Source organism: Ursus arctos, unplaced genomic scaffold (assembly GCF_023065955.2).
Source record: "Ursus arctos isolate Adak ecotype North America unplaced genomic scaffold, UrsArc2.0 scaffold_29, whole genome shotgun sequence".
Classification (NCBI taxonomy): Eukaryota; Metazoa; Chordata; class Mammalia; order Carnivora; family Ursidae; genus Ursus; species Ursus arctos.
The window spans coordinates 13,288,191-13,313,596 of NW_026622974.1; the positions used below are offsets into that span (position 1 = coordinate 13,288,191).

General features: G+C 44.6%; 1 protein-coding gene across 8 annotated transcripts in view; it reads right to left on the reverse strand.

The window, feature by feature from the left end:
• Window positions 1–468: 468 nt before the first annotated feature.
• ELOVL5 (ELOVL fatty acid elongase 5) overlaps window positions 469–25,406 on the reverse strand; it is an 80,027-nt gene continuing 55,089 nt past the window's right edge. For all 8 annotated transcript variants that reach the window (XM_057304037.1, XM_057304038.1, XM_048219729.2 and 5 more), the window contains 6 exons: window positions 24,398–24,585; window positions 9,370–9,447; window positions 8,200–8,371; window positions 6,430–6,554; window positions 3,850–3,984; window positions 469–2,345 (listed from right to left, as the gene is read on the reverse strand). In XM_057304037.1, the coding sequence (XP_057160020.1) occupies window positions 2,202–2,345; window positions 3,850–3,984; window positions 6,430–6,554; window positions 8,200–8,371; window positions 9,370–9,447; window positions 24,398–24,585 (842 nt within the window). In that variant the 3' untranslated portion in view covers window positions 469–2,201. The remainder of the gene's footprint in view (window positions 2,346–3,849; window positions 3,985–6,429; window positions 6,555–8,199; window positions 8,372–9,369; window positions 9,448–24,397; window positions 24,586–25,406) is intronic.

Consider the following 25,406-nt stretch of genomic DNA (forward strand, 5'->3'; position numbering starts at 1 on the left):
TGGAACACAGCCATGCCCATCCATACACGTATGGTCTATGGCTGCTTTTGCACTCGACAATGGCATAATCCAAAGTTGGGGCAGAGACTGTATGGATTGTAAAGCCTAAAACATGTACTATCTGGCTCTTTACAGAAAAAAATGTACAGACCTCTGATCTAGACCTAGGAAAGGAAAGTAACTAACAGCCTGAAGGTGTGGGGAGGGGAGAAAAGAGGAAGAAGGGGTATATTTGGAAAGCTGGGACCTTTGGTTGGGGTACCAGAAAAAGGCAGAGAGGAAACCAATAGGGTTGAACTACCACCATGTCTTACTATGTGGGGACCCCCCTCATGTGAGCTGAGCTACAGAATACCCTTTCCAACTGAATTATCTACATCTATTGGGGTGAGTTCCTAGAAGGTGCACAGAGTGGACTTCTCTCCAGTGTCCGAATTGGCAGCATATCAACAATGTAACACGTGAGCATAGGTAATCAAAAAAGTTTTACTGATTAATGTTTAGACATTACTTAACAGTGTGGGTATATCCAGATGGGCTAAAGCATACTTTGACAGCACACTATCGAATGTTACAGTTTCTGTATTGAAATATGTCAAGACATTTGCACACTAGTACCTAGGAAGACATACATTTACAAATATACACATTCTAGATTTGATAAGGTAAATGTAAACAGATGCTGTGACTCCTTCCAAACAGAAAACCCACAAGACTAATAAGAGAACCAATCGGCTCCCTATAATATGAATGTGCAAAATTAAAGCATGATAAACTGATATTTACATAAATATCAAAGCAACAATTAGTTTATACATTGTCGATGACCTTCTAAGATGTGTCACGAGTGGTTCAATGACTGTTTTTTCTCCCAATGGAGAAGGAATTCAGAGACGAAATTTCAACACTTTAAAATGACACGCACAATAGTCCTTTTCTGTTCGACCACTGCCTCAAGGGTGACAGACGTGATTTTATGATAAGCAGTCTCATTTTTAAATAAGCAGTTCTACACAAATCTTTAGAGTCTAAGCAGAAAAAGAAAATTACAGGTACTATTACACTAAACAAATTATCTCTATCCAATTTCCCAGTTCTCTTATGTTGTAGCTATCTGTTTAACTTTACCTTAAATTTTTTTTAAGGTCCCTTCCCCCCCTTTATCCATTTTTATAAGCTAGGCACATTGTAAAAGAAGTTTGTGTCAAAACAGACAGCAGTACAGAAACCAATCCAAATTTGGACCCTGGCAACCAGTTCCCCATCGCTCGTCTATGGGATTCTGTCAAATGGCAAATATTCAATTATCTCTTTTGAAAAGTATACATTCTCTCTCTCAGAGTGGAAAGCAAAGTGGACATTATTTCCTGTATAAAAACACTTAGCACTTCAGAAATTTTAAATGTCCTACCCATCCTACATACTTTCTAAAATCTTGAAGACAAAGAATATATATTTAGGTTTCATCAAGACTGCTTTAGAGCCCCCCCTTTTTACATTATCAATAGTGGCACTCAAAATAAAAAAATAAGATCTGTTAAAAAGTTAAACTGACCTCCCACTAGATTTGAGCCTGCCTGATTTAAAGCCAGTATTATAAAACTGAAGGAGCCGTTTCTGATTTCACATGTACAAGTCACTTGAAATTATGTGTCGCACGCTAGTTTCGTAAATCACGGTCTTTGATTTTTTTTTCTAAACAGAGCTATTAAAAATGAATAAAAACTTGAAACATATCCTAATTTAAATTAATAAGCTTTGGGCCCTGCTTTTTAAATTTTAAGGCATGTGTGTTTCTCTACCGTAACAACATTGTACAAAGTTACAATCACATGCATGATCTACGGTAAAAAAAAAAAAAAAAAAAAGAGTCTGGATTACAGTGTTTTTAAATTGTGAATCACAATTCAGCACCTATCATGTTATAACTAATAAGGCAACAGCAGTGTCGTATACTACAATAATACGCCCTCCACAGTCTAGCGCAGGGGTCGGTGAGAGCCCAGAAATGTTAAAAATCTTATGCCTACGTGTATAATCTTATACATTTTCTAGGGGTTTTGAACTGATGCAAGAGGTCCTACATGAATCACGCTATTGTAGGCCGGACTAGTTACAGCAGCTGTTAACGAGCATCGGGCACAACTCATACTGTGCTTACAATCAGACGACGGGTTCTGGAGGTTTTCAACTCTTCGGCTTCAATCCTTCCGTTGCTTCCTCGGCTTCACATTATTTTCCAGGGGAGAAAAGCTGTTGGTGTGTCCGTTCACAGCAGCCACGGACCCGTTCTGGTGGTCCTTCAGGTACTCTTTCCTCCGCGAGGCCCCCTTCTTATTGTACGTCTGAAATGCATCAGGGCAGACGGACCGTGTGAGCGGGGGCTCTGCTGGCGGGTGGGGGGCCCCGCTTCCCTAGCTCTAAGCCTAGACTCCTGTCAGCACCCAATGCCACCTGCGGTCGAGCAGCCCTGGGGACGGTTTTTGCCACTGGCTTCAATCACTGCTCCTTTTCTGAGGCGTAGCCTGAGGGAAGCTCACGGGGGCGTGGGCTGCAGTGTAAATGCTGTTCTAGAAATGAAGTAGAAAATTCAAACTATACTTCACGTGGCTGTGCCTTCTCTGTGTCTGGACGGCAGAGGATCGGGGCTCCGCGGCCGCGCCGGCTTCCCCCCCGGGGTACCTCTCCCATCACTCCCATCTCCCATCTCCGGAATTTGCTTGTGACTTCAGCAACTGCTTTGGCCCGTGCGCACAAAGTGCTACGCTGCCGTAAGCAGTTAAAATACTGTGATTTCAGTTTTGTCAGGTTATCCTTCATCCTCCCTCACGCCTGATAAGTGTCCCAAAGTGGGGCACACACCGCTCTCGAGGCAGGCCGCGAGCTCACGGGAACAGGCCGCCCCGTCCCGGGGTGTGGGATGAAAGGTGCAGGTGCGCACGGACGGCAATGCGGCGACACCCCCAGGGAGCTGCTCAACCAACTGGACTTCACTGCCACCACATCCGTGGCCTCTGCCCTGGCCCCTGACCTCCGGTGCTGCCCGGGACTGGACACTGCCCACGGAGCAGGCACACCTCATCCAGGCGTAATGCTGAGACGCCAAGTGATCCACTGGAGACCATCCGCCCTAACTGGACCCTTCTGTGAGTGAAACTGACCTCACGTCATGCTCTTGGGAACGAATGGGGCCCACAAACATGAGCAATGGAGGTGTGAGGAAACTGGGACAAACTACACAGCTGAGGGCTGTGATGGACATTTTATTTTTTTAATTTTTTTAAGGATTTTATTTGTCAGAGAGAGAGCGCGTGCACAAGCAGGGGAAGCAGCAGGCAAAGCAGGCAGGGGGAGTGGCAGGCTCCCCGCTGAGCAAGGAGCCCAATGCGGGCCTCAATGTCAGGACCCTGGGATCATGACCTGAGCTGAAGGCAGATGCTTAACCGACTGAGCCACCCAGGTGTCCCTGGACATTTCTTCAGACATTTAATGCAGTCCCAGAGCTCAGGGCAGCAGGGCTGGGAGACTGCTGACTGAACTCACCCATCACGTCTGCAGTAGGCTGTGAGCAAAGCAACACAGAGCCTGCCGAACAGCTCTGCTTTCCCACATGAATCCCAAGCTCCCCTGCCGGAGATCTAGAACTCTGGAGGTTTTGGACAGATTTCAGCATCTCCTATGTTGGCAGTAGTCCCCCTCCCAAAGGCAGGGGCTGCCCTGTCACTGTGACTAAAGCCCACCGCCTGGCACGCAGCAGGGGTTCTACAGGTCGTCCCCCTTAAAAGAACAGAGGAGGGCCTTTGCTGAAAAGGCCACAAGTCCCAACTGCTCTGGAAGAGTGAGACTTACCTGAATGTAGAAGTTTGTGAAAAGAGCAATCAGAGAGATCATGTATCCAATCTGGAAGTACAGCCACCCGAGAGGGAACGTACACGGCCAGATGACCCCGCAGCTGGTCTGGATGATTGTCAGCACAAACTGCAGCTGGTGGGAGAGAGGGGACCCAGCTGAGCGGCGCAGCCGCAGCCCACGGACAAGGGGCCACGCCAGATGGGCTCTCCATCCAGCACGCCGAGTCCATGAACGAACGCTTACAGGCCTTTCTGGAGGCCAAGTCCCTTCATAAACACCAAGCATTCATTTATGCATAAATTTCCCCTAAACTACATATGTGCCTTTGTCATATATACTCTTCTCTCCTTCCTCCTACTTAAACCACCTTCTCTAAAATTCAGAGAATAGTTAACAATTCTATACGGTATACGTGAAAGTGCGAAGAGTAGATCTTAAAAGTTCTCATCGAAAGAAAAAACCCTATAGCTACGTAGAGTGACAGTGGATGTGAGCTGAGCTTTACTGTCACAGTGCACACATGGGCCTGATCGGTACGCCGCACACTTCGCACAACGTTACAGGTCCAGCACAGCTCAATGAAGCTGGGGAACAAGGGAAAACTTAACCCCCCCAACACACAAACTTTAGGGACCCTGTACAGAGAGATGCAAAATATTTTTTTTTGTTTGCTTTACATTTTTAAGGGAGAAAGGAAAGGTGTGGGATGTATGCTTAAAGAGAACCAGTGAGGTCGCTGTGGGATGTACAATTCTTATTTCTCTCTCTCTCTTTTTTTACAAGATTTATTTACCTGAGAGAGAGAGTGTGAGAAGGGGGAGGCAGATGATGAGGGAGAGTCCTCAAGCAGACTCCCCACTGAGCATGGAGCAGGGCTGGATCCCACAACCCTAAGGTCATGACCTGAGCTGAAGCCAAGAGCTGGATACTTAACTGACTGAGCCACCCAGGTGCCCCAACTTTTCCTATTTCTTATCCATGGACCCTTTTGGTTTGAAGAAGGCTGGTCAACAGATTTAAACTTCTATCAAGATATAATGCTAAGTCCAGATTATTTCTGAGGAATAAATCTTTTTTTTTTTTTTTTGATGAATAAATCTTGAAAAGTAGGTGCAACTGCTTGGAGAAACGGGAAAGGTGTTAAAACGAGGTGTGGCTACTGAAGGGCGAGTCTTCAAGAGGAGTAACAACAGTAGGGGGCAGCGTTCTGCCCACTGATTTCCGGCCCAGCCCCCAGGGTTTCTCTGTAGAACTGTTTTGTTTTTTTCTCCTTTCTCCTCTTTTTTAAGGTAAGTGTTCTAGGCTAAGGAATAACTAGGAGTGGTGCTTAAAATAAATCTAGGCAAACTGGGTGCAATCTTCTACCTCGAAGGGCACAGCTTAATGGGAAACCAACTTCCCCAGTCTGTTCTTTTAAAGTCTGCTTTTGCAGGACCATGGCTGTGTGGTATAAATCAATCTCCCCATCACTTCTCAAGTGTAACAAGAAGGTTAGAGAACAATTATCCTTCCTCACAGGTGGGTGAAAAAAAATTAACAAGGACTAGAGAACAGCTGGCAAAGAGGTGATAATGAAACGTCAAACACATAAGTAGCTCAGACTATCTTCTCAGATTTTTTTTTCCAGACTGTTATTTTTAAATATTGAAAAATCACAACTGACTTGGAAAGGTTGGAATTAGCTTGGTTTCTTCAGAAAAATATGTTTTTAAGGCAAGGCTAGGGCTAAGGCTTCAATGTCTAAACCCCTCCGTCAGCTGGCTTGGGACTACTGCCTCAGTGTCCTCATCCACAGAATGGGGATAACAACATGAAATCAGGCTACTGGAATAGTCCGCGTAAACCTGCTTACTTAGCATGAGGGCCTGACACGGAATACACTCAACAAATGTCAGTGTTTTACATCAGTAGTAATAATAATTAGTTCATGAAAGAATTCACAAGGGGACAAAAACAGGTGTCTGTCATACCCTGACAAGTCAAGGAAGCTTCAGAAAGGAAGGGAGGACATAATCACCAAGTGCCAACAGCTGCTGGGTGGCCCTGGCGAGGTAAACCTCGGGAAGGAGGCTGTCATCTGAAGCATAGTGGATGCCATCCTCGCCAACAGGGGCTTGGCTGCATGGGGGCTGAGAGGTCACCGGCCCCTCTCACTGACATCCTCGCTGCCTAATAGCTACAAGCACCTGGGACTCCTGCTACCCCACGGCTCCTTCTAAAACTCCCGGGAACACAGGACACAGTGGTCACTTTGGATTCTGGATTATAATTAGAAAACACACACAGGGAACACATGCTTTGTGCACAAACTAAGGGCAAAGGACTGAACTTGAAGTCAGGAAATTAGATTCTTGTCCCCATTCTACAGCCCAACTAGCTGTGTGCCCACAGGCATAGTTTCCTCATCGATTAACAGTAAGAAAATCCTCTGTTCCGCCTGTTGCAAGTAGTTTAATCGGATCAAAAGAGACAGGGTGGGAAAGGCCCATTCTAGATACTATGAGATAACAATAAGTCCAGCCAGGAAGAGCGGTCCGCCAGGCAGCAAGTCCCGGCGCGAGAGGCCGCGTTACTCACCAGCTGCCCCTGAGTGATGTACTTCTTCCACCAGAGGTACGGACGCATGGAGGGGACGGAAGACAGGCCGTAGTACGAGTACATGAGGACATGGATGAAGCTGTTAAGTGTGGCACCAAAGTAAGCTGAAGAACAGAGGGGATTTGGGAAGGAGGGCGCATCAGTGTTTTACACATGACAAGGCTCTTTTCAAATGTGAAAAACACATGCATTCAATTGGGGGCTGGCAAGCACCGTGTGGACCGGGACTCCGAATTCCGTTTCCATGGGGGCAGGCAGCCACTGGGATGCTTTAAGGCCAGGGTCAGCTGGAACTGCCAGGCAGGCATCTAACACAAGAGTCAGGAGACCACCTCACGGCTTTGTTGCCAGACCCCATTAACTCCCGGAGCGAGCTGCTTTTCCTTCCGTGCCCGAGTGCTTCCGGCTGCTGTGCTGAAGGCCTGAGGAAGATACTGACGGGCAGTAGGGTCAAAGCTGGCTGCCTCACACATCTGCTGAAGTTGGAAGAGGCCTTGGCCTCCTTAGTATTCCCCAGGACTGCAGTGCTGAGACCATATATGTTTTTCAATAATACAATCCAGAGTCCAGTTCCTTAGAGATAAACCAGTTCTTGTTTTAGACTCTCTGTCCCTCTCCCCCACAGCGGGCAACCCAACAGAGCTCGCCAGCGTTCCCACGCACAGTCGGAGGTGCACAAGGTTAGGGAGGGAGTTTCTACTTCTGGCTATCACAGTAACTGGCTGTGTGACCTTGGACAAGTCACATCCAGGTCCTGGTTGTTTCTTTTGGGCCCAGTGGGGCTAGTTACATCTGCCATCCTACGAATTCTTTGAAAATGTAAAGAGACACTGTTTCTATTAGAAAGTTAAGTCGTATAATCCAGAGCCATGAGGTGTGATGGCGGGGAAAAAACATGAGGGGGGGGCCTGGAACCCGAGCTCTACAGACCTTCTACTATTCTCAGTTTCCTCCCAAACCACAGGGAGCTGGGTTTGGCGAGTCACCTTTCTAGCTCTAAAATTCTATGACTGCGTGAATCTTGGTGGGCCAGGTTAATCTAGGACAGTGCTACCCTAGTGAAAAAGAACACGTGAACAGACCCAAAATTTCTCAAATTCATCAGTGCTAGATGACAGAAATTCTGATCAGGACATTTGTTAGAATTCCCAAGCTAAACCTAAAGGAAACAACTTAATCTCTGAAAATTATGAGAGACCTCTAAAAACGACATACATCTGTCTTTGGGAATTTACTTCCAATCTTGGTGCTTGCCGTTGAAGATGCCCTGTTAACCGTGCTTCACGGAACATGGCAGGCCCATTATATTAGCATACGTGCAGACTTCCTCCTGTGCTCTTCAGCTAAAGCTGTACTTCATCATTAGTCTTGTTCCCTGGGACTCCCTAAGTGGTGTGGTTCCACCTTTCTGGCCTGCCCCTCTCAGTCAAACATCTTCCAAATTGTCGAGAAACAGGACTAGAAATAACCTGGAACAGCCGTCCTCTATGACAGAGGACACGATCCCTATTTCCCTAGATGCCCCAGGCTGGGAATCTGGTATTTCCCTCACCTTGCCAAGTCAGACAGAAAAAGGGTTTGTCAGCTTACTGAGTACACAGGCCGCACAAACTATCATTAGAGCAACTCGGACACAGAGTTCTTGACCTAGAAATCCATAGAAATAGCACCTTCTCCAAAAGCCTCGGTTTCAGTTCTGCCTCTCCGCTCACACCTGTTCCCAGGCCCCCCAGTCGGTGTAAGACTTACAGTGGCCGCAGGGGACCCAGTTCATCACAAACCACCAGATGTTCAGCATGGAGACGTGGTGGTAGACGTGTAGGACCGTGATCTGGTGGTTGTTCTTCCGTAAGATGAAGAAGAAGGTGTCCATGAACTCAATGAGCTTGGAGAAATAGTACCACCAGAGGACGCGGATAATCTAAGAGGAAGAGATCATCAATGTCTCTCTGGAATACCACCCCTGGCGTGTTTTACTAACATCCCAGAATCCCAGGCTCACTTGAAGCCTGAGCACCCCACTGGCTCCTAAAGTCCTTCAGCAGCTGGGAGCTCTGGTCATGCTGAGAGTGTCTCTAACTGAAGAATACTGGGGGGGGGAGTCGGAGGAGGTTTGCAATCACGACAGGGAAAATTTTAAAAGCTGCGCTGACATCTTTCAAGACTAACAAAAACAGGAGGATCAAAGTTCCAAAAACCCTGAAGCCTGCCTATTCCCTCTGGAAGGGCCTGCGGAGCCATGAGCACAGAAAAACCTTCTGAGAGACACTTCTGATTTCAGGGACTGGTGTGGGGGCAGGTGCCAGGATAAGAGGCAAAGAAGAAAAGGAATCAGAACTTTTCGTGTCAGGTCCCTGCCCAGTTAAATATGTCACACAGTTCTAAGGAAATGACTGCCCGTCTGAACTTAAAGCAGCAGCTTTTATTTAAAACAAAACGCTCAGAGTGGAGGTCAGAATCTAAAGACCACTGTCAGAGAGCACTCTGAGGAATGATTACAGCGTTAAGACGTTATTCTTACGATCCTGTTTATAGAAATGCTGACAAATGCATGTAGTTTTTTCCCCATGAAAACTTAAAAAAAAATTTTTTTTCCCAAGATTTTATTTTTAAGTAATCTCTACACCCACTGTGGGGATCAAACTCACAACCCCAAGATTAAGAGTCGCACACTCCACTGACTGAGCCAGCCAGGCGCCTCTTCCTGGAAACTTAACAGGACTTAACTTTTATTAAATGAAACTTTAGTTTTCATCTTACATGTCTCATGTTGTTCAAATTTTCACACCATGTGGATACATAGGTTTTTAAAAAATGTCAACAGGAATTACCTTGGGCAGTGAGGATATGAACCATTTTGTCTTTTGTAAAATTTATTAAAAAAAAAACAACACTATTTAAAAAAGAGTGTGACCATACCTTCATATCTGCTTCTCCTGCGCTGCGTGTGCCTTGACAGAAGAAGTTGTATCTGCCTTCCCATACTCCTGTCACTAACTAAAAAAAAAAAAAGAAAATGCCAATCACCAACAGTATCAGAAATACGGAAAGCCCTATTCAATAAGACTTCATTAGTTTCAGAATCTATGACAATTGACCTTGGGCTGGCTGAGGCAAGTTTGATCTTTGCTCCTCAGCAAAAAATCACGATGACAGGGAGTGTGAATACCGGGCAGTCTCCATTTCACAAGGGGTGGACGGGGAGTTACCCCAGGGCGCTGCCTTACCAAGCTGGCTCTCTCCAGAATTCTCAATTCCCTAGGCTGTCACAAGCCCCCGACCAACCTGATGGCAGCCTCGGGTCCCACAAGCAGTCTCAGGGAAGATCGCACCTTCACAAATTCAGCCCTTCCCTAAACCAGCCCTTCTCAACCTTGAGCATGGGGTCCCAGAATCCCCTCAAGGGCATGTGGAAACAGGATTGCTGGGGAGTGTTTCTGAGTGGGGTCCAAGAATTCATATTTCTTTTTTTTTTTTTTAAGATTTTATTTATTTATTTGACAGGGATAGAGACAGCCAGCGAGAGAGGGACCACAAGCAGGGGGAGTGGGAGAGGAAGAAGCAGGCTCATAGCGGAGGAGCCTGATGTGGGGCTCGATCCCAGAACGCCGGGATCACGCCCTGAGCCGAAGGCAGACGCTTAACCGCTGTGCCACCCAGGCGCCCCAAGAATTCATATTTCTAACAAATTTCCAGGTGATTCCGATGCTGCTGGTCCAGAGACCACACTTCAAGAACCACTGCTGTACAACCTAGGATAACTTAATCAGCCTCGCCTTCATTATCTCCTGTTGCCATGTCATCCGCTGGGTGGCAGAACTCTGCAGTGGCACAGAAAGGACCCCAGAATCCGGGGGCATGCAAGCTCTAGGTGAGAGACCTGCAGTATCACCAGCTCTCTCTGGTTTCCTTTGTCCACAGTGAGGACACCTGGCCTAGATGAGACTTAAGGACCCACTGTTTCAGTCCAGAGAGAAGGTTTAATTTGAACACCTGTGCACATCGACACTCTGTCCTAGACAAACACCTAGGACAGCGTGCTATTACTTGTCCATGTACACTGTAGCTTCCTGCTTCCTCCCAAAGCCTACGGTGATCTTGAGTTTTCCTGGTGACTTTCTCTCTGGGGGCCAACTGGCACTCTATAGACGGGGAGAAACCTGAGGCGGCCTGCCTTGTGCCTGATCTCACTTGGTATCCAACATAAAAAGCTGGCCCTGGGTCTCAAAGTGTGTTCCCCAGTCCAGCTGCATTAACATCACATGGGAACTTCTAAGACACGGAAATTCTTCAGCCTACCCCAGAATCAAAACTCTGGGGGCAGACCTTAAGGTAGGGCCTCAGAGTCATGATCACAGAGCCTCTGAGAACTGAATACTGTGGTTTACGGGGGTGGTTCCCAATCCAGCAGCATCAGTATCACCCATGAATTTGTTAGAAACACAAAATCTCAAGCCCTACCCTAGACCTTCTGAATCAGAAATTTCTGGATGTAGGGGTGCCTGGGTGGCTCAGTCGTTAAGCGTCTGCCTTCAGCCCAGGGCGTGATCCCAGGGTCCTGGGATCGAGACCCACATCCGGCTCCCTGCTCAGCAGGAAGCCTGCTTCTTCCTCTCCTACTCCCCCTGCTTGTGCTCCCTCTCTCGTTGGCCGTCTCTCTCTCTAATAAATAAATAAAATCTTAAAAAAAAATTTTTTTTTTCCTGGATGCAAAGCCCAGCAGCGTGGCAACAGGCTGTTTTAGAGGTGACTTCGATGCAGCTGAAGTTTGTAAACCACTGGCTGAAAGCTGTGGTTCCCACTCTAGTTGCATAACAGAATCACCTGGGGAGCTTCCGAAACCTGCTCACGCCTGGCCTCGCCCCAGATCATTAAACCAGAATCTTGAGGGGCCTTTCACAAAGCTCTCAAGGTACTTCCAATCTGCAACTAGGAGTGGGTTTCATGCTGGCTAAGCAGCAAAGGGATTAGCAGGGCCTGAAGACAAACAGTTAAACTTCCAGTCTGACCTCAGAAATGCCACAGCGGGTGTGGCCGTTGCACTCTCACTGAACGCCCTTCTTAGAAACTGCTTTTTCTTCTATTAACTTCCTTTCTGTGGTTTGCCTTCTGGCTTTGTCATCTTCTATACATAAAAAAGCATTAAGCGTCGACATGGTTTTCAAGGCAAAGACCAGCACAGGGGTTTGGAGTACACGTGAGGGAGGCATCGTTTTGTGATGACGAGTTCGCATTAGCAAGCAGAAGGCCAGGGAGCTGGGGAGAGTCAGGCTGCTGTCGTCCACGGAGGCCCAAGACCTGAGGCCAAGCCCGCTAACTTCCCCAGGTCTTGGGTGTTTTCATGTAAAAAGATGAGGTTGGACTAAATGATCTCTAAAGGTTCTAGGTTTCTACAATTTCTAAGTTAAGACTTTTAAAAAAGACCACACACAAACTACGCTATACTTCACTATCTTTGAAACACCCTCAGGTCATTCATTAGAAGGTACGTCGTCCTTTTGGACAATGTTGTACTCCCAAGTCAGGTTAGGCACCCCATATGCAGACCCATCCCGAGTCCCAAAAATCGAGATAAAAAGCCTGAACCCAAAGTGGGGTTGGGAGTGGGGGGTCCTAGCATGTGTGCCCTCAGAAGACCTGAGGTGGAGAGAAGAGAGTGTAGTCTCCCCCGCCCTTCCTTCTACCCCAATGAGAGAACCAGTGAATTATCTTCTGTGGCTAGAGGATATGGACAGGGAACGAATGGTTCTTGGGGAAATTTTCATACGACTACTGCAAATGATAAAAAGTAAGGACAATATAGCAAAGTACTTCATGAAGATAAATTTAGCAATTTAAAAGATACCTTTATTTAAAATGATAGCCTTACGTGGCAAAATTAAAAACTTATTAACCATGATTTTCCTCATTAGACGTGCTTTTTGAAATTTTAGCATCTTAACGAATTTAAAATTCTAGGACCTACCATCATGGTTTTCCAGCTATTTTAGTTTATTGTGTCCTGAGACACTCTGGGTCGGTTTGCTTTGCCAGTTTTAGGATGGGACGGCTGGTTGTGTGTGCAGAAGTACAGATGACTGCAGTCACGAACTCCTACCTTGGTGGGAGAGGGGCAAGGGAGCTGAGGAAGGATCTGCTAACTCTAGCAGAACGGACTAACACAGGCCTTTCTTTTAAAATGTCTTTCAGAAGGCATCCAGGTTGGATTGCTTTGCTCCTTAAGCTAATTACCTTAAAATTCCATCTGTCCCTCTTCCTATAAATGGGGAAAAAAAAGACATTTGTATCTAAAACACCCAGGACTTCTGGAGGCTAAAGAGCTCCAGGTCTTGGGGGGTGAATGTCCCCAATACTTGAAGCATAAAGCAGGTACACAAGCGAGAAGCTTTCATCCAGCCCCACTTCAGGGCCGTGAGCCCACCACCCTCTTCTCCTAGGAGAGGCTTGCTGCAGCCCCCAGGGCAACCCACCCTCCCTCACCACTGCCACTCGGCACTTGCACTGGGGCAAACCTCTGAGTTCTATGTTTCAGACCCTTCAGGGACTCCCAGTGCCTTCAAGCCAATCCTAAACCCTAGGCGCAGCATTCACATTCCTCCACTGCTCCCTGACCTACAGTGAGATGGGCCCCCTTTCATTCCTCACCCACCTCACAGTGGCCAAGTGCAAAGAGCCGTTTGGGCTAGTTTGGGCACTAGCCAGAATGACTAATTCCTAGCATCCTGCATTTAGCTCGGTGACCTTAGACAAAGGTCTGTACACCTCTCTATACATCTCAGTTTCTTCACTCCCCAAATAAGATAAAAATTGCAGTCCTGCCTCTTCAGGCTGCCGTGAGAAGTAAATGAGATGGAGGAGTGTACAAATGCTTATCCTACCCAACCTAGAACATAGGATAAACACAACAAGTGTTAACAATGACCATTAGCTTATTTTTTTCAACTGGAATGCTGTCTACACCCAGATACCACCATCTCTAGCTCTTAAAATCCTATCCTTCAAAGTTTGCTTAAATCTCTCTTTTCCTTTTTTTAAAAAAAGATTTTAGAGAGAGAGAGAGCAGAGAGAGAGAGAAAATCCTCAAGCAGACTCCTCACTGAGCATGGAGCCCAACATGGGACTCGATCTCACAACCCTGAGATTATGACCTGAGCCAAAACCAAGAGTCGGATACTTCACCGAATGAGCCACCCAGGTGCCCCTAAAATCCTTTTCTTCATGGCTGCTTGCTTGGGCACTCCAGCCTGGAGTCTGTCCTCCTTCCTCTAAGCTCAGCCTGCCATGGCTTGTACCTATCTGCTCATATGCTGCCTCTCAGCCCTTTGTTAAAGGGTCTGTTTTAAGCTCTTCAGAAGCTCCTATTGGTGGGGCCTGTGGCTCCTGCATCCACAGAACCCAGCACGGGGACCTGTACACAAGAGGTGCTGAATATTTGCCAAACTAATGACAAAGAGTTTGAGGCCCTGCTTTTTGCACCCCCGCCCCCCCCCCCCGCAAATAGAGGCCTAATATATTATTCATAGCCAAAAAACCCCCTAAAACAAAAAACAAACCCCAAACCAAAAAGATATCATTTCTGCTTTGCAAATGGAGAACCTGAAAAAACACAAAGTATTTTAATGAAACTTGAATTTGACAATATTCATCTGAATTCTGTTCACAAGATGGAAAAACCAGTCTCCATCAAATGTCATACTGGGGGGACTTGGAAAGTTGAATTCTCAAAGAGCCTCAGCTTCAGAAGGGACAGAATAATTTAACAGGACCAAGCCCCTGAGTTAAAGTTTATTCATCAAGACTCTCATCAATTCTCTATAAAATGGGCCAGTAGCAGAAGGTTCTGCTCCCTTCATCCCCCATAAGAGGGAAACAGCATAGGTTCTGCAAGGCTCTTCCTTTCAACACCCCTAGGAACACATCAGTGGAGACAACGCTCTAGTCACAGTCACCTTGGCTACCATTTCCCTTCAGGGCTTGGGCCTGGCTTCCTTCCAGAAAGCAGCTCTGGTCAGTTCCCCACAAATTCAACATTCTGCTGCAGACATTGCAAAGCAAGAGGGCCCAGGAGGCTGGACAAAGGTGAGGTACTGAAAGTAAGGATAGGTCTCTCCACCTTGGGCTCCTGGGAATCAGCTCAAGAGTGCACAGGACTGTACCTCAATGAAACTGGAGGCCACGACAGAAGCTTGACACCACCTACACAATTCTGCACACCACCAGCGACTCCAAGAGCAACAAAGCGTGCATTATTTACTCTACCTGGCTATTCCCAAGTAATCAAAATACAAACAGCACCCTGCAAAACATATGCGCTTTCTCCTTCCTGGAGTAAAGCAAACTTTAATTAGGCCAGGAGCACGGAAAGCGCTAGAATTAAAGCCGACCTAGAAGCTTTCCCTTCTTATGGGACAAATTCAATAACCAAAGGTTGCTTCATGCATCTTTTCATTTAAAGAAAAGAAGTTAGGCGACTATCACAGCTAGGTCTGCATGACGCAGCTCAGCGAGTGAATCATTTCTAATGGTGAGAGATGACTTCTCATCTAACACCACATTTAGCCACAAACGAGGTAGAACCTTTAGTGTGATAACCATTTCCAGGGCACTTTCTGGAATTCAAGAAACAAGGTCATTTAACATTTAAAGAACAAGCAGAAGAATGTCATGTTGGGTGGCCATTATCAGCCTTTCACCCCCATATCTCAAGATGTCAGAGCCACAGGATAACCCTTTTCCAAAAGGGCTGGCTGCTTTTAGTGAAAAGGGCCTGGTGAGCTGTGTGGTTATTACCCCCACGCAGACATCCATCCAATAAAAGATAATGAGAAGAGACTGTCCATACTGGAATTCAAATTGTATCTAGAAGAGGACCCCAGGGACATTTCCAAATAACACCAAGTATGTGGGGGGTTGACATTTTCACAGCTTTTACTGTTTCTATGTGAATGCCCAAGTGTGAATTTTTAAGACTTGATACAAGCCCATGTTTTTAAAAAGAAAACAGAGATGAGAAGTGATACGGATGCCCCAAAGGCACCGCTGGGACCAGAACCCAAGAATTCTGGCTCTCAGTTTAACTGCATTCTCAAACAGGAGTACCATGCTCCTCTGCCCTTCTTTGCTTGTTTCTGAACCCTCATAATTCAAGAGCACACTGGGGGTACTCTATCCATGAAGAAATCCGAGGAAAAGTAGACTTCTACCTGCATCGTTACTTCGGCAGATGGTGGGTTTAAAACTCACCATCAGCTGCTCCAAAACTGAAATTATCTAGTTCTTCCAGGGTGTAGCTAGCTGCTCTTGGCTGTGCTAGTATGGAACAGGGTCAGGTCAAAGCACGCGGTTTTGCATTTCAGATCTTTCATGTCCAGACCCTCAGGACGCCCATTAAATTAATTTCACACGCACAACCTCCAGAAGTGTTTTGTTTTGTTTTCCTTATGACCAGGAACACCCCTGGGCTCCTGCTGAGTAGAATACTCTTGGTTAAGTCATAAGGACAGGCTCTGTACACTAGAGAAGTCTTTAGAACAAAGCACAAAGGAACAGCTTGTCCTCAGCCCAAGCTGAAACAGGGATGTCTGGCATTTTCCCCTGAACCCTGAACCCTCTTATGCTGGCAGTCCTTTTCTCTCACTTCTCAGGCCTCCTGAGGAGTGGCTTCTGCTAAGTAGCTGCCACACATCCAGCAAGAAATGCTCATTTTATACTTCATGGGGTGTCAGTGGCTAAGGAGAGGAAAACCTCAAGCCAAGACTCAGCATCTCGATGCCGTACTGTACAATGGTTTGAGGCACAGACCCAAATCCCAGGCCGACCCGGGAACTCTCCCTTGGCAGAAAGGGCGGCGACAGTCCAAGGAATAAAGGAGTTAGCTCAGTACCCGGCATAAGGAGGCACTATATAAGTCTTTGCTGTGATTGTAGCCGGATGTTTGCTATTTCTGCTGCTCACGCATGAAGGCCCATGATTAGGCCTGAAGTGGTGTTGCTCCTGCTGTGTACCGAGGCCCCGGCCAGGGCATCCTTTGCATAATTTAAAGAGATTTCTCCAGGACACCTGGGTGGCTCAGTTGGTTAAGCATCTGCCTTTGGCTCAGATCATGATCCTAGAGACCCAGGATCAAGTCCTGCACCAGGCTCCCTGCTCAGCAGGCAGTCTGCTTCCCCCTCTGACCCGCCCCCTCTCATGCTCTCTCTTTCTCATTCTTTCTCAAATAAATAAATAAAATCTTAAAAAAATAAAATAAAAAGACCTCTCCAGCCTACCTACTGACTCTTGTTTTGCAGATTAAGTCTGCTTTGGTTCAGGGACATGTTCCTTGTTATACCAGCTGCAAGGCCAAGTTACCAAAAGTTTGCAGAGTCAGTTTAGAGAAGTCAGGCCTGGCTTTGGAGTAACTCTGAAGCTTGCGCTCTATTGGAAGGTAATCCTCCCTCTTCTGCTGGGGAAGAGAGGGGAAGGCTGTCTGGGCTGCACCCTTTCTCCATTTGCCCAATATAAGGCATTCTCTCAGGGCAGTGTCAGATAAACTGAGAGGAACATAACTGAGTGGGGTGCTTCCACTCCCTGAGAAAAGTTTCCTTCTGAGCAAGGAATCTCAGTTGCAAGGGAACTAAGAGTGAGAAGTACTTTAAGGCAACGATCACGTCTTTCTGAGAAGTATTAATCTCACCAGATGTTTCAATTTCTCTGTACCTCTGTTAAATGAGAAAAAGCAGAATTCTAGTAAATATTTTTTTAAGTACTTTGGTAAACAATTAAAAAAAAAAATAAAGTTCAATATTCAACTGCCAGGTCTTTTAAGTGTTTTTCCAAATCCTATTTCCCCACAATAACATTTCTATTTTAGGAAAGCCTGAAGGGAAAGAAAAACAAGACAGTTTAGAATATAATGTTTCCAAAGCAACTGCTCTGTGGTTCTGTCAGGACCTTCAAAGCCAGAGCCCAGGGAGGAACAGACTGTCTGCACCGGGGGGGGATGCTTCAACTGTATCACCCCACAATTACAGAGGGGTTAGAAGGCACAAGCAAAACACCCATCTCAGCACATTTCTTTCATCTTTTCAATAAAGCAGCATCAGAAAGCTTCAAAAAAAGATTCAAAGAAAAAAAGGACTGACGTCTGGTTCTGGCAACGCAGCAAACTAAACAAAAGCAGAACCAGCCCCCCCACAATAAAGACACACAGAAATGCTACATGGAACCGAGTCCATCGCCACTGATGCCTCACTATAAGGTGAGGCCTCCTCCCCAAAACATTACTCAGAAAAGAGGATGTTATGAGAAACAAACTGAGGGCCTCAGAGGGGAGGGGGGTGGGGGAATGGGATAGACTGGTGATGGGTAGTAAGGAGGGCACGTATTGCATGGTGCACTGGGTGTTATATGCAAGTAATGAATCATGGAACTTTACATCAAAAACTAGGGATGTACTGTACGGTGACTAACATAATATAATAAAAAAACATTAAAAATAAATAAAATAAAATAAAAGCTAACAAAAAAAAAGAGGATGTTAGCTTACACTTAAGTCCTTTTAGAATCTTCCTTTTACTTGAGGAAGACACATCACCTGAGATGACCCCACCCAGCAATACTAGTTCGGATGCTTACCTAGAACACCAAACAAACCATTTTGTTTTTAAAGAAGAGATTTAACGTAGATTTAATAATTATTCCCAGAGGTATGACCTCACAGATGTGGCTGAAAGTAAATGGTTAAGTTTGGAGGTAACGGTCATATCTAGATCATGGAGGAAAAAAAACCCCATAATGTTCCTATGCTATGTAATGAGGAAAAAAAAGACAAGCAGTAAACCTTCAGAAATAAATGCCATACAGTCCTTTACACTAAAAACTCAATAGATGGATGGAACAGCAGAGTAGAGACAAATGAAAGGGAGAGTGAATCAGAGGAATGCAGAGGATCGAGAGAAAGAGGCACAAATCCGGAAGAGAGGCTAGTGGAGACGGGGACTGTCTAACACGTGTCTACCAGTAGAGGGAGGAAGAGAGGACAGAGTCGAGCAGATGATGGCCCAGTACTTTCCTGAACTAATGAAATATGTAAACTCTCAGACTAAAGGCTTGCAAGTCCTGAATGAGATCACTAAAAATAGATGACTACCCAGGCACACAACTCTTTTATTTTTAAATGCAACTTAAAAATTACCCGGAACAAAAATGATTACCTACAAATCAGCAAAAACTGGACTGCAGCGGACTTCTCTGGAATGAACCTTCAAAGTGCTGAAGAAAAAGAACTTAATCTAGAAATCTATGCCCCACTTAAATACTATTCAAGCTTAAAGACCAATTAAATGATTCTCAAACAGAGACTAAAAGTTGAGCCTTCACAGCAAAAAACTGCTCCAGGAGAAGGCAACAGAGCCTCAAAGGGAAGACGGGATTTCACAGATCAGAAGTGAGCACAGCAAAGAGCAAGGCCTGACGGTAAAGATGACGCTGGCACGAAACAAGATGGAGACACAGGGAAGACAGGGATCAGCACGCAAACTTCCAAGGTCCTGCGTGACTGCGGAGGGTGGAAATAAGAATTCACTGTGGACTTTGTCAAGTCGAGGAGGCATATTAAAAACTTACGGGCAACACTAAAATGCAGAATTACAATGAATGACTATTCAATCATTAAAATGAAAAACTATGAAGATTCAACAGAAAACAGGAAAGAAGGGGAAAAAGGACAAAGAAAACACATACACACACCAAAAAAGGCGACAGAAATTATTCCAAAATAATCACTATGCTAAATGAAAATAGGTTACATTTCCCTACTAAAAGACAAGAAGACTATCAGATTCAGGCATTAAAGTCCCAGGTGTATACATCTAGTTAAAAAAAAAAAAAAATCACATTTGCACAAGGAGACCAAGAGTACTCCGTACAACACTATCAACTGGAAACCTGTATGCCCGTGCAAAGAAAACTGCATAAAATGGTATAATAAATTCTAACACTGAAATAATACAGAAATGCATGAAATTAACTAAATCTCTATGATTCAACATGGATTCATCTCAAAATGCAATACTGACTAAAAGAAAGCTATCTGAAAGACTATAAAGAGTAAACAACATAAATTTTAAAAAATTTCCCAAAATATACTATAATATTGTCATGTATAGATACACATATATTGAAAGTATAAAAACACATGCAGAGAAGAAACATATGAACTTCAGAAGAAAGTTGTATCTGGGAAGGGGCTGTACTTCAGATGCATATTTATAATCTTTTTTTAAATTTAAATTCAATTAGCCAACATATAGTACATCATTAGTTTCAGATGTAGCGTTCAATAATGTATCAGTTGCATATAATGCCCAGTGCTCATCACATGCATTTTTATAATATTTTCTCTTTTTTTTTTAAAAGATTCTGCTTATTTATGAGAGAGAGAGAAAGCGTGAGCAGGGGGAGGGGCAGAGGGAGAAGCGAACCTCCCACTGAGCAGGGAGCCCGATGTGGAGGTTTAACCAACTGAGCCACCCAGGCACCCCTAATATTTTCTTTTTAAGTTCAAACCAATAATAAAAGTCAAGGTTTGTGAAGTACATAGATATCACTTATGTGATTTTACTTTCCATATTTTGAAGTAGTTCTAAAATTACAATTTAAAATAAGAAATGCGAAGGGGAAGAAAGAGGAAGTTTTGGATCTATGTCAATCCAGAGCCATCTATCCAGGAAGCTATCAATCACGGTTTTAAAACTGCATTTTAAATGTTCTGAATATTTGAGACTGTTCTCTCATCCTATTCACAACAGACAGTTCTAACTGCAAGGGAATAAACATAAACAGGTACTCAAAAAAACAATTTTATTTGTAATCTGTGGTTTTGTTAAATAAAGTAAAAAGGTGGTTCAGGCATTTGCTTTCTTCTTTTTTTCTTTTGGCATTTTCTTTTTTCTACCCTAGTACTCACGATCCATTTGGTGGAACCATATTCACAGGGGGGAGAAATGCTGAGGTCACAGCCATCTTCTAAGCCAGTGACCGGTGTGTGAGGGACAGGGTGCTGCGGCCACACCCCGCGGAATACCTGAGTGGAAAGCAATGTGTCATGTTTCTTGGGAACAGTAGGAAGGCAAGAGAGGCTTAGAATCACTGCTCGGTACAGCTCAAGTCCTGACTCCATATGCTCCTGGCTTCACAGGGGAATTGATCCTCACGGACAGTCCTTAAGAAGGAGATGGAGACTCAAACAGATGTGGCCTTAGGTCTGAAAGAAGAGGGAGTTTCTTGGGAGTAGAGACCAGAAGAATGAAAGAAATTGGTGTTGGGGGGTTTGAGTACAACTATGCATAACTCGCAGGCTGAGAGCTCAAAGTGTCTCCTCCTTAAAGTTCAAAGCCTGGTGTCCTGTACAATACTGACCCTGCCTCCCCTGCAGCTACCGCGGAGTCCCAGGATCAGTGCACAAGATGCAGGCCGATCAACAGAGATGCTCCCTTTTGGACTGTAACAAACCAAGCAATTAGATCCTCTCAGCTGAGGGGGCACAAGAAGCCTAAGGCAGGAGGAGAGCAGAGACACCAAAATGGTTCCACGTCAGGATACAGCAGCTGCCTCAATGGTCCACGTCTGACACATTAACAAAGGAGTTAGAAGTATCCCAGAGAGCTTGCTGGGGGGGCCAGTGGAAACGAGTCCAGCGTGGACATAGACCGCATCACGAGCAAAAGCCACATCTGGCGTTGTGTGGTTGGGGCTTCTCAATCTGGAGCTCGGGGACTTACAGGTAGCTTGGGGAAACAGGGAGGCTTCGATAAAGACGAAATTTGCCCTGAATCTCAGAGGGTAGAAAAGCACACAAGAATTTTACATTTGCTACGAAGGGCACAGAATTACAGTGCTGAGTAACTAACACAAACTAACCTGTTTCTCTTCTATTAACAGAAATTTTATTTGAGCCTTCACCACTGACTGTGATTTAATTTTTTTTAAAGATTGCATTTATTTATTTGACAGAGAGAGCAAGCCCAAGGAGGGAGCAGCAGGGAAAGGGAGAAGAAGGCTCCCTACTGAGCAAGGAGCCCAATGCAGGACTTGATCCCAGGACCCCGGGATCTTGACCTGAGCCAAAGGCAGACGCTTAACCGACTGAGCCACCCAGCCATCCCCGGACAGTGATTTTGGATAATACCTCATTCAGTAAGTAAAAGCCAAAAGGCTTGCCATAAAGTCCTGTATTTTCAATCTAAAACACACCACTGTTCAAATACACTTCTACTCAGGGATCTACGATCATTTTCCTGAAAATAAACACTAAGCTCATGAGAGAACTACAAGTAATGCCAAGCCTCTCCTTTTAATCTTCTTACTATCAAATGCAATAACTATGAACAAGTCTAAACTCCTTCTAGATTTTAAACTCTGTTTCGGTTTTCAAACTGTCGTTTAGTTGTTTTCCTTCTTCTGGTAATTTTAATGTTATAGTGCCTCTCCCCCTTTTACTTCCTTGCTATCTCCCTTCTTTCAAGATTTCTCATTGTCTCCTTTAAGTGACAGTTAATTGTATTTGTATTAGCCTAGAACTTGCCAAGGCAGCTGTGAATTCACAACGGATAAAATAAACACAACTATCAATGACTACATATTTATTTTTTAAATTCCTTACAGACCCAGATATGTAGATAAGCAGAAGGGTAAATAAAGACATAGTCAAGATTCTGCCAACTGTGTGACCACAGGCAAATGGCTCCAGCTCTGGGGACATTTTGCTGAAACGAGGGGCCCAACTGGGACCTATGACCTCCTCAGTCTGTTCGGTCACAGAACTCCATGACTGCCCTCCCAGGTTTTAATAGTCAATGGAATATAAATGCTAATTAAAAGAAAAACACAGTAGCTAAGATGAAATGAAAAACTTGACAAAGGATATGTTATAACCGTATTACTGAATTACCGATGGGTTTACGTAAACACAGGGAAAAAAAAAATCACAAACATCGAATGTAAATACCCTGTAACAAGTAGTCAAATGTAGGGCTTATTTTCAACTCAGTAACACTGATTTGGGCGTATTTTTAGAAACGGGATTTAATTTAAGGAATTACTGCCTCCTTATGATTACTGCTGTATGTACGCTAAGTCGTGAGTTAAAAATGTTTTCCTCTGCTGTGTATTTCTTAAGTCTCTTCACCCAGTGCTTAGAGGGCTCAACGTCACCTCTGGTTTACCGAACTGTCAGAGGAAAATCTGCATTTCCTACTATGGTGCTTCTGGAACCCTCCAAATTCAGTCCTACACACACAGCAGCAATTTATACAGCACCGTTCTTCCCCTCTTTACCCAAGAATGACCTGTTTAAAAGGTTAAATTATGAAGTTCTAGCCGTAGCTCCAGGGCTTGAGAAACCTATAAGGCAGACCCATAAGTTCTAAGAAGATTTAATAGTCTTAAATGTTTTTTCTTTAGAATACTGCTATGCATAACAACAAACTCTATAAAAGCTTTCTTAAGGAAATAGCTGTATCATCTATCAATTATGGGAAAGTAAACCATTCACTCTGAACAACCTGACACCTTGCTGCAGTTCTGTCCCTTGAACACAGAGCGATGTGCACAGTGCTGGGCCCAGGAGTCACTCCTGTGCACAGCCCCTGCCTCCAGTCCTGCAATATCCATCTGGGAGGCTAATTAAACTGCCTTCATTCTAGAATAGGACAGAAAAAGGTGGAAAAAAGGGGTTGTAAGCATTTCACAGAGTATTAAGCATAAAAGTAGTGATAGTAGCATCTACCATGCTAATCATAAACTCTTTAGCTGGCTTATGAAACATACATGGGAGAATAAGGCACAGACCTCCCACAGGAGCAGTCAATACCTCTCACTATCAAACAGAGCGTTCTGCACGGGTGTAACCACCCAGACACGCTCTCACGCACAACCACATGCAGACAGATAGGGACGCAGGATGGAGAGGCCTGGGGCTGATGGAGAATTCGATCTTCCCTCAAAACACCCATTTTAAGATTCATTTTGATTTCTCCCCTCCTCCCCTTTTCTTCTTTACTACTCCTTGGAGAATAACACCACAATAAAGAGTTAAAAATCTAAATGGGAGTGCTTGCAAATGTTTATTTATGGCTTAATACTCCACCCAGGATTTAACAATAGTTAGTGTTGTGAGACATTTTTATTGTAAGCCTGAAAGGTGGAGCTCCTCCCCTAAAAACATATACAAACCATGCTTACCCCTAAAGGGCAGCTTTCCTCCCCGTTAGCTTTAAAGCGTGTATTACATAATAGTGAAAATAGGGAGGACATAAGTTTTGATTCCAATTTCTTTCATTTTTATTTCAGCTACAATGTTTGCCTTTGAGATCATCAAATATGGTTTTCAACATCCCAGTTATACAGAAAAAATAATTTGGCCAGACTTACAGACCATTCAAATCTTAAACGCAGATCTCACCATCCACTCTCCTTAGCTTTTAAAAACGAACTTGTCAAATCTCAAAGCTGTTTACAGTTATCAGATCAGGCAAGAGGCTGACTTACAAAAAACACACCAAACACAACAGCTACCCACTTCCTTCCTCTCCCACCTCCAAACGAGAATCTTGCATCTATTAACTGCTTAATAATAAAATGTTCACAGATCTGTTTTTCACGTTTTGTTCATTTTCCACCCTGTACTCTGCTTGCGTAAACTTATTTCTGGAAATATTTAATTCTGAATATAATATGGAACATCACAAAAGAATCAATAGCAAAGGCTTCTATTTTAGATATTCTAGAAGGCATATTTATACGAACAACTCTGGCATTTTTGAAAATCAATTTTAAAACATACTCGAAATGGATTAATATATTTGCTCTCCCAGTCTACTCATCCCACCCCGCAATGCAGCTGCCCTTCTTCATTTAGGAACACAATTCAGGACAGTGATCAGAGCACGTTTAGGGGGACACCTACCTCACAGAACATATAGAGAGACAGCAATGTGAGGCCAAGGTTATACACCACTAAAATTCCCCGGCAAGAGAACGGCTGCCTATTCCTCATGTATTTTGGTCCCAGCCATACAATTAGTAAGTATATGACAGAGCAGATAAAAGTAGGTATATAGTTGTCCAGAAGAAACCATCCTTTTACTCTGGTATCTGGAAAATAATAAAAGAAAAATATTTAGTGATTAATAAGGCAGATATAAAAACAACCACAACTTTTCCCCCCAACATTAAAAATCTTCTTTCCCCATAATTTTATAATAGTCATCTAAAACTCAAGTTCCTAATGCCAACAAAGCAACTGGAAGAGGAAGCAGTTTTCAATATTTGTCATAAAGGTGAAGCTCCTTGTTACACATTCTGAATAACATATATATCATACATGGTTTTTGCTGAGTAAAAAAAAAATACATATCTATATATATACCTCTTAAAGGAAGCAGGGAGATAGCTAAATTTTCCACTAACTGTATTTACTGACCAGATCTGCTGAATGGTGCACAGGATAATGAAACTCCAGAAATGACAGTCTTTTTGAACTCCAGAGTCCTCACCTCAAGTGTCTGCCAGCCCGCCCAGCATGCGCAGACTCAAAGAACACGGGCTATTCATTCAGCTTACCGACAATCACTGATGAGAAAGGCAGCATCTGCTATGAGTGCAATGGTCAACAGCAGAGTGGAGAATGATTTTTAAGGAAAAATAAAAAGGGGTGAAGTAGCAATGGTCAGTGACCTGCCTATTTAAGGAACCACGGGAGCGGCAGCTTGAGAGAGAAGACCTACACTGATTCAAGGGAGCTACAGGGGAGGAGAGCTCTCCCCGGCGCTCCCATCCTCTTTCCCCTGCACGGATGAGGAAAATTAGTTCCAAGCAGCTGCCGGGAGCAATCTGACAGCCCCCTCCTTGGATGGGGGTAACCTTCTGGGAAGGCAACCTCCCCTCCCCCCAGGTGTTAACCTCAAGTCAACTTC